At 37.5% G+C, this 13,407-nt stretch overlaps 1 protein-coding gene across 2 annotated transcripts in view; it reads left to right on the forward strand.

Annotated features, from left to right (window-relative positions):
• efna3b (ephrin-A3b) overlaps positions 1 to 13,159 on the forward strand; it is a 346,280-nt gene extending 333,121 nt beyond the window's left edge. For both annotated transcript variants that reach the window (XM_061982582.1, XM_061982581.1), the window contains exon 6: positions 12,358 to 13,159. In XM_061982582.1, the coding sequence (XP_061838566.1) occupies positions 12,358 to 12,470 (113 nt within the window). In that variant the 3' untranslated portion in view covers positions 12,471 to 13,159. The remainder of the gene's footprint in view (positions 1 to 12,357) is intronic.
• The last annotated feature ends 248 nt before the right edge of the window (positions 13,160 to 13,407 follow it).

Genomic DNA, 13,407 nt, shown 5'->3' on the forward strand with positions numbered 1-13,407 from the left:
AAGGGGATGGGTCAAATTCAGAGGACACATTTCACCACACCTAGTGTGTGTGTGACAATCATTGGTACTTCAACTTTAACTTTAACATAATTATTTAGCACATGCAGTGTGATCTATCAAGACTAAAAATGTACTGCGGGAGCTGTTTTGCGCAGAAATTACTGTGAGAATAGAGGCGATCGTGCTGCAGCTCCATCCTACGTATGTTTGTCAACATATATGGACTGTGAAAAATCAATCAATCAATCAATCAATGTTTATTTATATAGCCCTAAATCACAAGTGTCTCAAAGGGCTGCACAAGCCACAACGACATCCTCGGTACAAAGCCCACATAAGGGCAAGGAAAAACTCACCCCAGTGGGACGTCGATGTGAATGACTATGAGAAACCTTGGAGAGGACCGCATATGTGGGTAACCCCCCCCCCCCCTCTAGGGGAGACCGAAAGCAATGGATGTCGAGTGGGTCTGACATAATATTGTGAGAGTCCAGTCCATAGTGGATCCAACATAATAGTAAGAGTCCAGTCCATAGTGGGGCCAGCAGGACACCATCCCGAGCGGAGACGGGTCAGCAGCGCAGAGATGTTCCCAGCCAATGCACAGGCGAGCGGTCCACCCCGGGTCCCGACTCTGGACAGCCAGCACTTCATCCATGGCCACCGGACCTGTGCCCCCCCCCCCCTCCACAAGGAACAGGGGAGCAGAGGAGAAAAGAAAAGAAACGGCAGATCAACTGGTCTAACAGGGGGGCTAGTTAAAGGCTAGAGTATACAAATGAGTTTTAAGATGGGACTTAAATGCTTCTACTGAGGTAGCATCTCTAACTGTTACCGGGAGGGCATTCCATAGTACTGGAGCCCGAATAGAAAACGCTCTATAGCCCGCAGACTTTTTTTGGGCTCTGGGAATCACTAATAAGCCGGAGTTCTTTGAACGCAGATTTCTTGCCGGGACATATGGTACAATGCAATCGACAAGATGGGACGGAGCTAGACCGTGTAGTATTTTATACGTAAGTAGTAAAACCTTAAAGTCACATCTTAAGTGCACAGGAAGCCAGTGCAGGTGAGCCAGTATAGGCGTAATATGATCAAACTTTCTTGTTCTTGTCAAAAGTCTAGCAGCCGCATTTTGTACCAACTGTAATCTTTTAATGCTAGACATAGGGAGACCCGAAAATAATACGTTACAGTAGTCGAGACGAGACGTAACGAATGCATGAATAATGATCTCAGCGTCGCTAGTGGATAAAATAGAACGAATTTTAGCGATATTACGGAGATGAAAGAAGGCCGTTTTAGTGACACTCTTAATGTGTGACTCAAAGGAGAGAGTTGGTTCGAAAATAATACCCAGATTCTTTACTGATTCGCCTTGTGTAATTGTTTGGTTGTCAAATGTTAAGGTGGTATTTTTAAATAAATGTCGGTGTTTAGCAGGACCGATAATCAGCATTTCCGTTTTCTTGGCGTTGAGTTGCAAGAAGTTAGCGGACATCCATTGTTTAATTTAAATACAAATATTACACATATTGTCTATTCAGCAATATAATTTTATAATTTTATACCTGCTGAATTACTCATTGTGTATAAAACTAATCAAATTGATGCGTTTTTGGTGTCTGCTGGCCGTTTATTTTTCTAGGAGATATTATCAACATGTAGAGGTGGGAATCTTCAGGCACATAATGATTCGATTACGATTATGATACAGGAGCTCGGATTCGATTAAAAATCGATTATTGATGCATCTTTAATTTATGTTTATTATTGCAGTTTTACATATATTTTTATTTCACTAAATATGTGTTTTGTACTTGCAAATTTAAAAAATTTAATTAATTATCATTGCATTTATTAAATTAATGGAAAAGTGTACAAAACTGGAACATAAGTACCCTAAAATGCGTTGCATCCAAAAAAATTATAATTTCCCCCATCTTTCATTATATGAAAAACACTTCTTGCAATGTGCATTTTTTTGCGGCTAGACTATTCCGGAGCACGCTGGCAGTTAGTGCCACACGAGGCCATCTTCTGCGTGCTAAAAAGTGGCTTCCATTGTAGATACGCTGCAGGACTGCTCCTAAAATGCCCATAAAAAGTGGCGCATGTCTGCTGCGTGTTAGAAAACATAGCGACATGTCACAGGTAGGAGCGTGGTGAAAGCAGAATAGTACATGCACAACTTCATTTAAATAAATGTATAAAAATGAATGTAGATTAAATACAAATGCAAATGTACATGCAGTCTTAAAAACAAAACGCCCACGAGTACACACAGTTTTATAGTTTGCACACACTGTATGGCGCGTAGTATTTGGATCTTAGTATATCAGGCCTAATGTCTGCTAAACATTCAATAAAATTCAATAATAACAATAATATTATTTGTATTTGTTGTTAAACAGTTTGTGGTTTTTCTCTGTTAATTTAATCCACTTTGTTTGAGCAGAAAGGAGTGCCAGTATCCTGCCTGACGAGGGTGCCTACACGACACACATAAAAGCATCAAGCACAAATAAATAAATATATATATATATATATATATATATATATATATATATATATATATATATATATATATATATATATATATATATATATATATATATATATATATATATATATATATATATATACATACATACAATCACATACATCTTTGTTTTTCCTCCTCAGGATGTTTGTACACTAACACAATGTATATCAGTACTGTTATCAACAATGTCAAAAAATCAACTAGCTGAACTGTCCTCATTTGTAGCCGCCCTGCCGACACGTGCACACACACTGTCACGAGCCGCGTGGTGCCCTCACAGTTTGAAATCACAAACCTTAAACAGCCAGGTCGCTACAATGATTAAGAATAACGAATTTTTAGTGTGCAGCGGAGGAGGGTAAGAGGCAGTGATTAGGCAGTGTCGACAACGCTGTGGATACTTCCTGAATTCCTGAATCGTTTGCTTTGGACTCAAATTGAGCCAACAAAACTCGACCAATTGTTTTAAGAGGCGAAAAAGCACAGAAGTAGCACAGTAGCTGACGACTGAATGAGCATCGTAAATTGATCAGTGCGCCCGCGATGACTGTGCTGCCGAGCACAAAATGGCTGTATGAAACGTCCGTACACCCAATGAGTTTTTTTGTAAATGGAGATTATATTGTACTGTACAGAAACGCCCCGATCGACAATTTTGGCCTCAGATGATAGCTGATCCGATACTTTTACAATATTATTGATGCGAATCCGCCTTATTGGCCGGGTATGTTTAACACACCAGGAAATTGACTTTGTTATTGCATTGATTATTGACTTGAATTTAACGATTAACTAAAAATATAAACCAGTACTCAAATAGCCAATAATGTATGTGCAAGGACGATGAAGTGAGCATGAGTAAGTACATTCACCGTGACTAATTAGTTCCAGGGTTATTTCACAGCAACATGTCTGACACTGTGTGGCTGTTTAGTGTTCATCAGAGTGGTAGCCTGGGGGAAGAAACTGTTCTTATGACAGGTTGTTTTGGCGTGGACAGCGACTTGTAACGCCTGCTGGAGGGAAGGAGTTTGAACAGTGTGTGGGGGGAATCTACCTGCTCGTTTCCTGACCCTGGACCGATATAACTGCTGGATAGGGCGAAGGTGGACTCCAATGATCCTTTCTGCAGTCCTAATTGTTAAATTGTCATTTTTGACCATATTATTATGACCAATGATTCATTTGTGTTATAATGGAAGCTGGTAGCTACGATGCCTTCTTTTAGCATAGCAATGAGAAGGTCCACCTTTTCTCCGGTGGTCAGCAGATTCCTCGGTCTGTGCCAGAAAATAATCTTTAGAAAGGCGCAGAACGTTAAATATAAATGTAAGTTAAAGTTAAAGTACCCATGATTGTCACACACACACTAGGTGTGGCGAAATTATTCTCAGCATTTGACCCATCACCCTTGATCACCCCCTGGGAGGTGAGGGGAGCAGTGGGCAGCAGCGGTAGCCGCGCCCGGGAATCATTTTTGGTGATTTAACCCCCAATTCCAACCCTTGATGCTGAGTGCCAAGCAGGGAGGTAATGGGTCCCATTTTTATAGTCTTTGGTATGACTCGGTTGTTTATAAACATAAATGTTTCCATAAAAACATGCATGGTAAACACACGAAAAGTTATAGTATAGAGAGGGGATTTATGGCTCTTTGAAGGGAGCCGGATCTTGAAGAGCTGTTCCTTTTAAAGAACCGTTCAAAAGACTGGCTCGTTATTCTAGTTTTTTTTTCTTTTTTACATTTCTTTTAAATCAAGGAAACAAAGTCTGGTATCAGCTATACAAGATAGATTCAGATCAGAATCATCTAATTTACACAAATATTACATACTTTGGTAGGATAAACCAGGGGTCGACTACCCAAAACGTTGAAAGAGCCATATTGGACCAAAAATACAAAAAAATATTATTGTGTTATAATGAACGCAACACATGATGTAAGTGTCTATATTAGCTATAATAGCCTACTATCAAAATGACTTTGTGTCGCAGGCTGATGCAAATCTTCGTTGACAGATATGTTGAAATGTAATATTTATTCCACACATTGTTTGTGTTAAATAAATTCAACCCAATAGTTGGGTTATGAATCGACGAACATCGAGTTACCATACCTCAACTTTTGGGTTAAATAAGTCAGCCAAATAGTTGGGTTTTGAATCAACCAACATTAACTTGGCATAACTCAACTTTTGGGTTAAATAAGTCAACCCAATAGTTGGGTTATTAATCAACTTTTGGGTTAAATAATTCAACCCAATAGTTTGGTTGGGAATAGCCCAACATTAAGTTAAATAATCAAACGCAAAAGTTGGGATGAAAAAAATTAACCCAAAATGTTGAGTTAAAATAACTCAAATAAGGGGTTTGTCCATTTCTGAACCAGCAGTTGGGTTAAAATTGGGTTATTTTTTAACCCAACATTTTTCAGTATGTATTTAATATTTTGGGCCAATGTAACATTACACACAGTTTGAATAGTAACAGTGTTTGAATATCGAATTAATGTATCGAATTTATACTAATTCAGCAAACACAAATCCATACTTCAATTGTACATATGTCCAGCATATAAATCATAAATATTCTGCCATACTTTGATAACCAAAATGTCTCGTGAACATCTCAACATGACAGCGGCGCCTTCAGCTGTCTGAGCTGCTTAAACACAATTTACCTGTTTTTTTTTTTGCTCCAACAGAGAATGTCACCTGGAGTCTGCCAAGTAATTATGTGGTTGTACAGCATGAGGTGTGTGTGCGTGTGTATGTGTGCGTGTGTGTGTGTGTGTGTGTGTGCGTGTGCGTGTGCGTGTGCGTGTGCGTGTGCGTGTGCGTGCGTGCTTCCCGACCAGTTGTGCGAGTTGGTGCACAGATTGCAGTTTGCAGTCTTTAAGACTGCATTCCTGTGTGAGTCTAAGTGATGCTCCCTTACCCCGGGGAGCGGTCAAAGCGTTTAACCTGCAGCAACCTCGTTAGAAACGCCCTGCAGGGTTGTTTTTTTTGGGAGGGGGAGACAGGATGGAGCTGCCAGACAATATCTCTTTTTCATTTAGACTCCATCAAAAGTTAATAACAAAAAATGTCTGCTCTCCTGTCTCCTGTCTCATTTGGTGGTCAGAAGGCGTGTCTGACCGCACGTGTGTGTCATACAGGCAGTGAGAGGCGGCCGAGACGAGGACCTCACGGACCTCGCCAGGTGTGAGTCTGCGTGTGTGTGCGTGTGTGTGCGTGTGTGTCTGACAGGACAACATCACTGTATGAGGACAATAAGAGCTCTATGATGAAAGTGTGTGTCACTCACCTGCAGTCTGTTTTGATTAAAACACTCCATTAGGTACACATGTACACCCTATTGATGTCTAAAACAGGGGTGTGCAAACTTTTTCTTCTTCTTCATTTTTAAACCAATACAATATATACTGTATATATATGTGTATATATATATATTTTTTTTTTCATCTTTTGGGCTTCCTTCAACTTTGGTTCTGGGGACCCGGAAGTGTCTCAGTCATGTAAATGTTCAAAATAAGTCATATATTATTATTACTTTTTAAATTATTATTCAACGCTTGAATTTCAAGAACAACTTCAGGTCTGTCTGTCGAAATTAAGTTGACATATATATATATATATATATGCAAAACATAATATGGGTTAATTAATTCACTTTATAAGCTGCACATTTACATATATATATATATATATATTAGGCCTGCAACTAACGATTAATTTGATAATGGATTAATCTGTCGATTATTACTTCGATTAATCGATTAATAATATAATATATATATATATATATATATATATATATATATATATATATATATATATATATATATATATATATATATATATATATATATATATATATCGGCGTAGAGCGGAATATACGTTAGGTCAGGAAAAAACACAGAGGCTATTTCATCCCTACAAGCCTGTTTCGCAGATTTCCCTGCTCTTCAGGGGAGTTTATTGAAGCGTCTGTGGTTGTTACATATAAATAGGGTACATTACATGGGGCCATTGTTACACAGTAGTTCCTTGATAAGACCAGCTGGGGTGGTATACAATAAACATTTTTTCTTTCAGGCACAGGTTGCATCTTTTAGTTGCAGTGTTGTATGGTGAGCTCAATGCAGCAAATCGGTATGTAATAGCGTGATCAATTTTATTGTGTTTAAGAGTCCATATGTATTTGCTCAGCTTTGTAGAGTTCTTGAGTTGGGGCCTACGGAATGATGCTGTGTGGCTGTTGTAACGGGTTTTAAAGATGTTTTCTGTGAGTCCAGTCTAAGTCTCTGTGTTTAAGGTGTCCTTGCGGGTGACACTGGCTTGGTAAACAACTGATGTTTTTGAACGGTTTGCAGTTATGTGTGGAGTTAGAGTCGTTAGCGGTTGCTTGTCTGTGTGTGCTCAGAATCTTTTTGTTGTGTGAGTCAATGGTTTGTTTGATATTCATCACGCAGCTGCAGCTAAGTTTTAAGATGTTCTCGTTGAATATCTTTCTGAGTACATGTTTTTTGGGGAAGTGCCTGTCAATGAGTGCAAGAAATGTGTGTCCAATGTTCCCGTCCCCAATAAACAAACAAACGCAACGAACTGGTCTCATCATGCCGGCACAGAAGCCAGGCACTACTGTGTAACAATGGCCACACCCCCATGTAATGTACCCTATACATACCGTATGTAACAACCACAGATGCTTCAATAAACTCCCCTGAAGAGCAGGGAAACCTGCGAAACAGGCTTGTAGGGATGAAATAGCCTCTGTGTTTTTCCCTGACCTAACGTATACATATAAATATATATATATATATATATATATATATATATATATATATATATATATTTATATATATATATATATATATATATATATGTATAAATGTATCTATACGTATGTATAAATATATATTATATATATATATATATATATTTTTATACATACGTATAGATACATTTATACATACATATCCATCCATCCATCCATTTCCTACCGCTTATTCCCTTCGGGGTCGCGGGAGCCTATCTCAGCTACAATCAACCTATCCCCAGGTGCATGTCTTTGGAGGTGGGAGGAAGCCGGAGTGCCCGGAGGGAACCCACGCAGTCACGGGGAGAACATGCAAACTCCACACAGAAAGATCCCGAGCCTGGGATTGAACCCCAGACTACTCAGCACCTTCGTATTGTGAGGCAGACGCACTAACCCCTTTTCCACCGTGTTGCCCTATACATATATATATATAAATATATATATATATATATATATATATATATATATATATATATATATATATATATATATATATATATATATATATATATATATATATATATATATATATATATATGTGTATGTATAAATAAAGCCTATCTGTGTTGGCCCTGTGATGAGTTGACGACTTGTCTAGAGTGTACCCCGCCTACCGTCCGAATGCAGCTGAGATAGGCTCCAGCAGACCCCGAAAGTGACAAGCAGTAGAAAATGGATGGATGGATGGATTTAATGGTTAGTAAATCAAAAGGAACATGTAACATATATTTTTTATCGAAATAGGACAGTGTCAATATACTAAATCCAATAAATGTATGCTAAAATTGCCAAATAGATTTTTATTATGATTTTGTATGTGTCGATACACGTTTGACTGCCGACAAGGATAAAAAAACTTTTAAAAAAACATGTTATGGTTAATAACAACTTGTCCAGATAGCCATAATGTCTGATTGATTGATTGATTGAGACTTTTATTAGTAGATTGCACAGTACAGTACATATTCTGTACAATTGACCACTATCCCAATAAGTTTTTCAACTTGTTTAAGTCGGGGTCCACGTTAATCAATTCATGTCATCATTTCATTGACCTCATTTCTACTTTCTCTTCACCAAAAGTCTTCATCAAAACCTCCAATTACACTTTTTATTACAAATGCATCCATCAGAAGTTTTAGCACGACTTTGCACTAAAAACCTGAAAAATTATGAGAAAACACATGTGGAAAATATGACTGCATCATAACTGCAACTTTATTTGTCATTTTGCCTACTTTGTGCAAAAAGGAAAACATTGTATGCTTCTGAAAAGGTGTTTATTTTTCTTTATGACTTGCAATCACGCACATAACGCAATTATGATCAGTTATATAATGTTGCTTATAATTGGCAGGCTGAAACGAAGACTACCAAAGCAGACATGTGTGAAACCTTGGTCCATTGACTTTTTTTTTATTCAGTCTGTTTGCAAATTTTGTTCAACCTTTAACATCAAAGCTGTTTTGGGTGATACATTTGCAATGATATGTTTAATACATTTTAATGGCAATAATTCCAATGGATTCTGAAGCGAGAGTCTCTTTCACTGTTACAGTATACTGCACGGAACTATGTCACGGCAGCTCCAGGAAGACTAGGTTCTGGTCCAAAGTAGAGTGAGGGTTTGTTAACAGAGCCAGTATGGCAGAGAGGGAAGGAAGAACACTTTCTACAGTAAAATGATTGTATTTTAATGGATATTTCCTAGCAACTGAATAATGGCCTTAGTCAGGCGAAGGTCAGTTACATTATCATCATGTGTTCAATGTGGTCATGTAAAATATGTTATTATTCCGGACACCTAATAGCCTAAATACAAAAAAAGTTAGAAGTTCAAAGATGTGTTGTCACTGTTATTTGTTTTCATAGCATTATAAAATAACAGAAACCATAATAGCTGACAACAAAGTAAAAAAGACTATTTAGAAATGTGGACGGTTTACACTGACTTTTGAATGGTTTCAAAATATTTTTTGTCTGAGAAAGTGAAACTGTCCTTGGTCTCAGCCAAAAACCAAATTAAGTTCTACCAATGTGTGTGTATATATATATATATATATATATATATATATATATATATATATATATATATATATATATATATATATATGTACACTAGTGTTGTAACGATACCAATATTTTGGTACCGGTACCGGTACTAAAATTATTTTACATTTATTTTTTCGATACTTTTCTAAATAAAGGGGACCACAAAAAATTGCATTATTGGCTTTATCTTAACAAAAAATCTTAGGGTACATTAAACATATTTTTGTTATTGCAGTTAAGTCCTTAAATAAAATAGTGAACATACTAGACAACTTGTCTATTATTAGTAAGTAAACAAACAAAGGCTCCTAATTAGTCTGCTGACATATGCAGTAACATATTGTGTCATTTATCATTTTATTATTTTGTCAACATTATTAAGGACAAGTGGTAGAAAATTAATTATTAATCTACTTATTACTATTAATATCTGCTTACTTTCTCTTTTAAACATGTTCTATCTACACTTCTTTTAAAATGTAATAATCACTTATTCTTCTGTTGTTTGATACTTTACATTAGTTTTGGATGATACCACAAATTTGGGTATCAATCCAATACCAAGTAGTTACAGGATCATACATTGGTCATATTCAAAGTCCTCATGTGTCCAGGGACATATTTCCTGAGTTTATAAACATAATATACATTTTTAAAAAACGAAAGAAGATTTGATGCCAAAAAATATTTACGTAATCATAATAGTACCGACTAGATACGTGCCTGTACTTGATATCATTACAGTGGATGTTAATGGCGTTTGTTTACATTTTGATGCCGGTGAGCTACGGTGTGTAGTGAAGCATGTTTAGCTATTCCTCGTCCTGTAGGGATGATACCTGTAAGAAACGTGCTTTATTTGTCGCCATGGAGACGAGAATTAGTGATTTAGAAGTAGCTAAAACACTGCCGACGGTGGATGAAAGTTAGCCGCTAGCTAGCTAGCCATGTCTTAAAGCACCTCTTCCTGAGGGCGTTTCAGTGTTAGAACTTCACCTTTATTGTTAGTTTTTAAGCCAAAATGTGTCCGTTCTCCCTTTTCTGTCTACACACTGTGTCTGCTTGTAAGTATGACGAGACCGGTACGTTTCACAGACGGTATAGTACTGAAAATTATTAATTAGTATCGCGGTACTATAATAATACCGGTATACCGTGCAACCCTAATACACACACACACACACACACACACACATTACATATATATATATATATATATATATATATATATATATATATATATATATATATATATATATATATATATATATATATATATATATATATATATATATATATATATATATATATATATGTGTGTGTACATACATGTATGTACTGTATATATATTAGGGCTGTCAAACGATTAAAATATGTACCACGATTAATCGCACTGTTCATAGTTAACTCAAAATTAATCGCGATTAATTAAAAATACTATGAAAAGGTGCACTTGATTCTTATTATACTTACTGTCACCAAGTGTTAAGCAAATTAATGAGTTGCAGTTCAGTAAAACGTTTAAAAACGTGCTTTGAGTATGTTTTGACAAGAAGATTGCATTTGTGTCCACATATTGGGCTATTTTCTTCAACATATTTTAAATATGCAAACACCAGTTATTCATCATGATTTATCATCGCTCAAGAGTTAGAATCTGATTTTTTTTTTTTAAACACTTGACAGCTCTAGTTCTGGAATATTATAATATAATAATAATAATACCATTATAATAACATTGTTGGTAATAATACATTTTGATATAATGACAATATGAATATCAATTACTAATTATAATGATAATAACTATAAAGTAGCAATAAAATCAATGATTAACAGTTTCATTATAGTAAGTTAAAGTAAAAACTATCATTAAATCCATACAAATATTTATAAAAAATAAATGTCAGTGTAAAATACTTTTTCTTAAATAGAATAACATTTCATTATTGTCATTATATTTCTAATTGGTTGTTGAAAAAATCACATAATTTTACTTCCATATATAACCAAATATGGTTCTTTGCGCCACAGAAGGTCGCACTCTTGTGTCATAAATAGGAATGTCCGATAATATTGGACTGCCGATATCAGCCGATGAATGCTTTAAAATGTAATATCGGAAATTATTGGTATCGGTTTCAAAATTATCGGTATCGGTTTCAAAAAGTAAAATTCATGACTTTTTAAAACGCCGCTGTGTACACGGACGTAGGGAGAAGTACAGAGCGCCAATAAACCTTAAAGGCACTGTCTTTGCGTGTCGGCTCAATCACATAATATCTACGGCTTTTCACACACACAAATGAATGCCATTCATACTTGGTCAACGGCCATACAGGTCACACTGAGGGTGGCCGTATAAACAACTTTAACACTGTTACAAATATGCGCCACACTGTGAACCCACACCAAACAAGAATGACAAACACATTTCAGGAGAACATCCGCACCGTAACGCAACATAAACGCAACAGAACATATGCCCAGAACCCCTTGCAGCACTAACTCTTCCGGGACGCTACAATATACACCCCCCCCCCCCCCCCCCGCTAGCCCCTACCCCCACCCCTCTCAGGGAGAGCATGTCCCAAATTCCAAGCTGGTGTTTTGAGGCATGTTAAAAAAAAAGAATGCACTTTGTGACTTCAATAATAAATATGGCAGTGCCATGTTGGCATTTTTTTTCCATAACTTGAGTTGATTTATTTTGGAAAACCTTGTTACATTGTTTAATGCATCCAGCGGGGCATCACAACAGAATTAGGCATAATAATGTGTTAATTCCACGACTGTATATATCGGTATCGGTTGATATCGGAATCGGTAATTAAGAGTTGGGGAATATCGGATATCGGCAAAAAAGCCATTATCGGACATTACTAGTCGTAAATGTAATGTTTCTTATTGCCTCTCTCTCTTTTCTTTTTTTTTAGACGAATTCAACCCTTCCGTTCCCAAGTTGGAGAAGAGTGTAAGCGGAAGCAGCCCGAGCAGGGACCGCCTGCTGCTCACCATCGCCATGCTGCTGCTGCTCCTTGTCTCCTAGCAACGGCCATCACATCAGCGTCACCATGCCGACTAGCCTTTTGGAGGGTGTGTGCTATCAGCGGACGGGACATTGAGGATGCTGTGTGTGTGTGCGTGTGTGTGTGTGTTAAATGTGTGTGTGTGAGCTGATTGAATCTTGCAAGCCACATGACGCATTTATAAAAGTGGCAACATTAGACCCAAGTCGTAGAAAAGAGAAAAAAAAAAAATTAAATCGCATTTCCAGGACTTTCTTCTGGATCTGATTGGCTGCTTCACTTCCTGTGGGTTCTTTGCTAAAGTAGACGTGTTGAACTCAAGGCCACGTCATCAGTGATTTTTTCCCCATCCTTTCGGGACTTGTTTTGCAAGAAGAAGATCACGTCAGCAAACACAAGGTGGCGACTCTCGTTTTGTCATCGCCACCCTGCTTTTGACTTCAAGCGTCCGTCTGCAGTGGAGAAGTCTGAAGCCTTTTAAAGCATTTCAACGGCAGAGATGAAAGCACACGGTAGCTGCCGGAGCATTCCATTTGCATGTGCACACTCAGCAATACTGCCCCCTCTTGGTGGGAGGAGGAGGATGTGCGGAAAAGGGGGCCCTTGTTGGCGTCGCCGTGCTCTGCCAATCTCATTGTGCAGTTCTTTGTTATGTACCGTGTGTGTGTGTGTGTGTGTGTGTGTGTGTGTGTGTGTGTGTGAGTGTGTGAGTGAGAAATGGGGGGGGGGTACTAACAGCACATCGCTCATAGCAGGGGTGGGCAACCATTTTCAAAATAAACCCCGCAGTTAAACCGCATATAAGACGTTAAATCCAAATAAATAATAATCTGTTGCGCCCCCTACGGTTTGTGGTTTAAATTATTTGGAAGACATGCTAGCGGACATGTAAAACAGATATATCGAAGTTTAGACCACGATCAATGACTTGTGGACAATTAGGTGCTAAGCCCCGGC

This window comes from Nerophis lumbriciformis, linkage group LG21 (assembly GCF_033978685.3).
Source record: "Nerophis lumbriciformis linkage group LG21, RoL_Nlum_v2.1, whole genome shotgun sequence".
NCBI lineage: Eukaryota > Metazoa > Chordata > Actinopteri > Syngnathiformes > Syngnathidae > Nerophis > Nerophis lumbriciformis.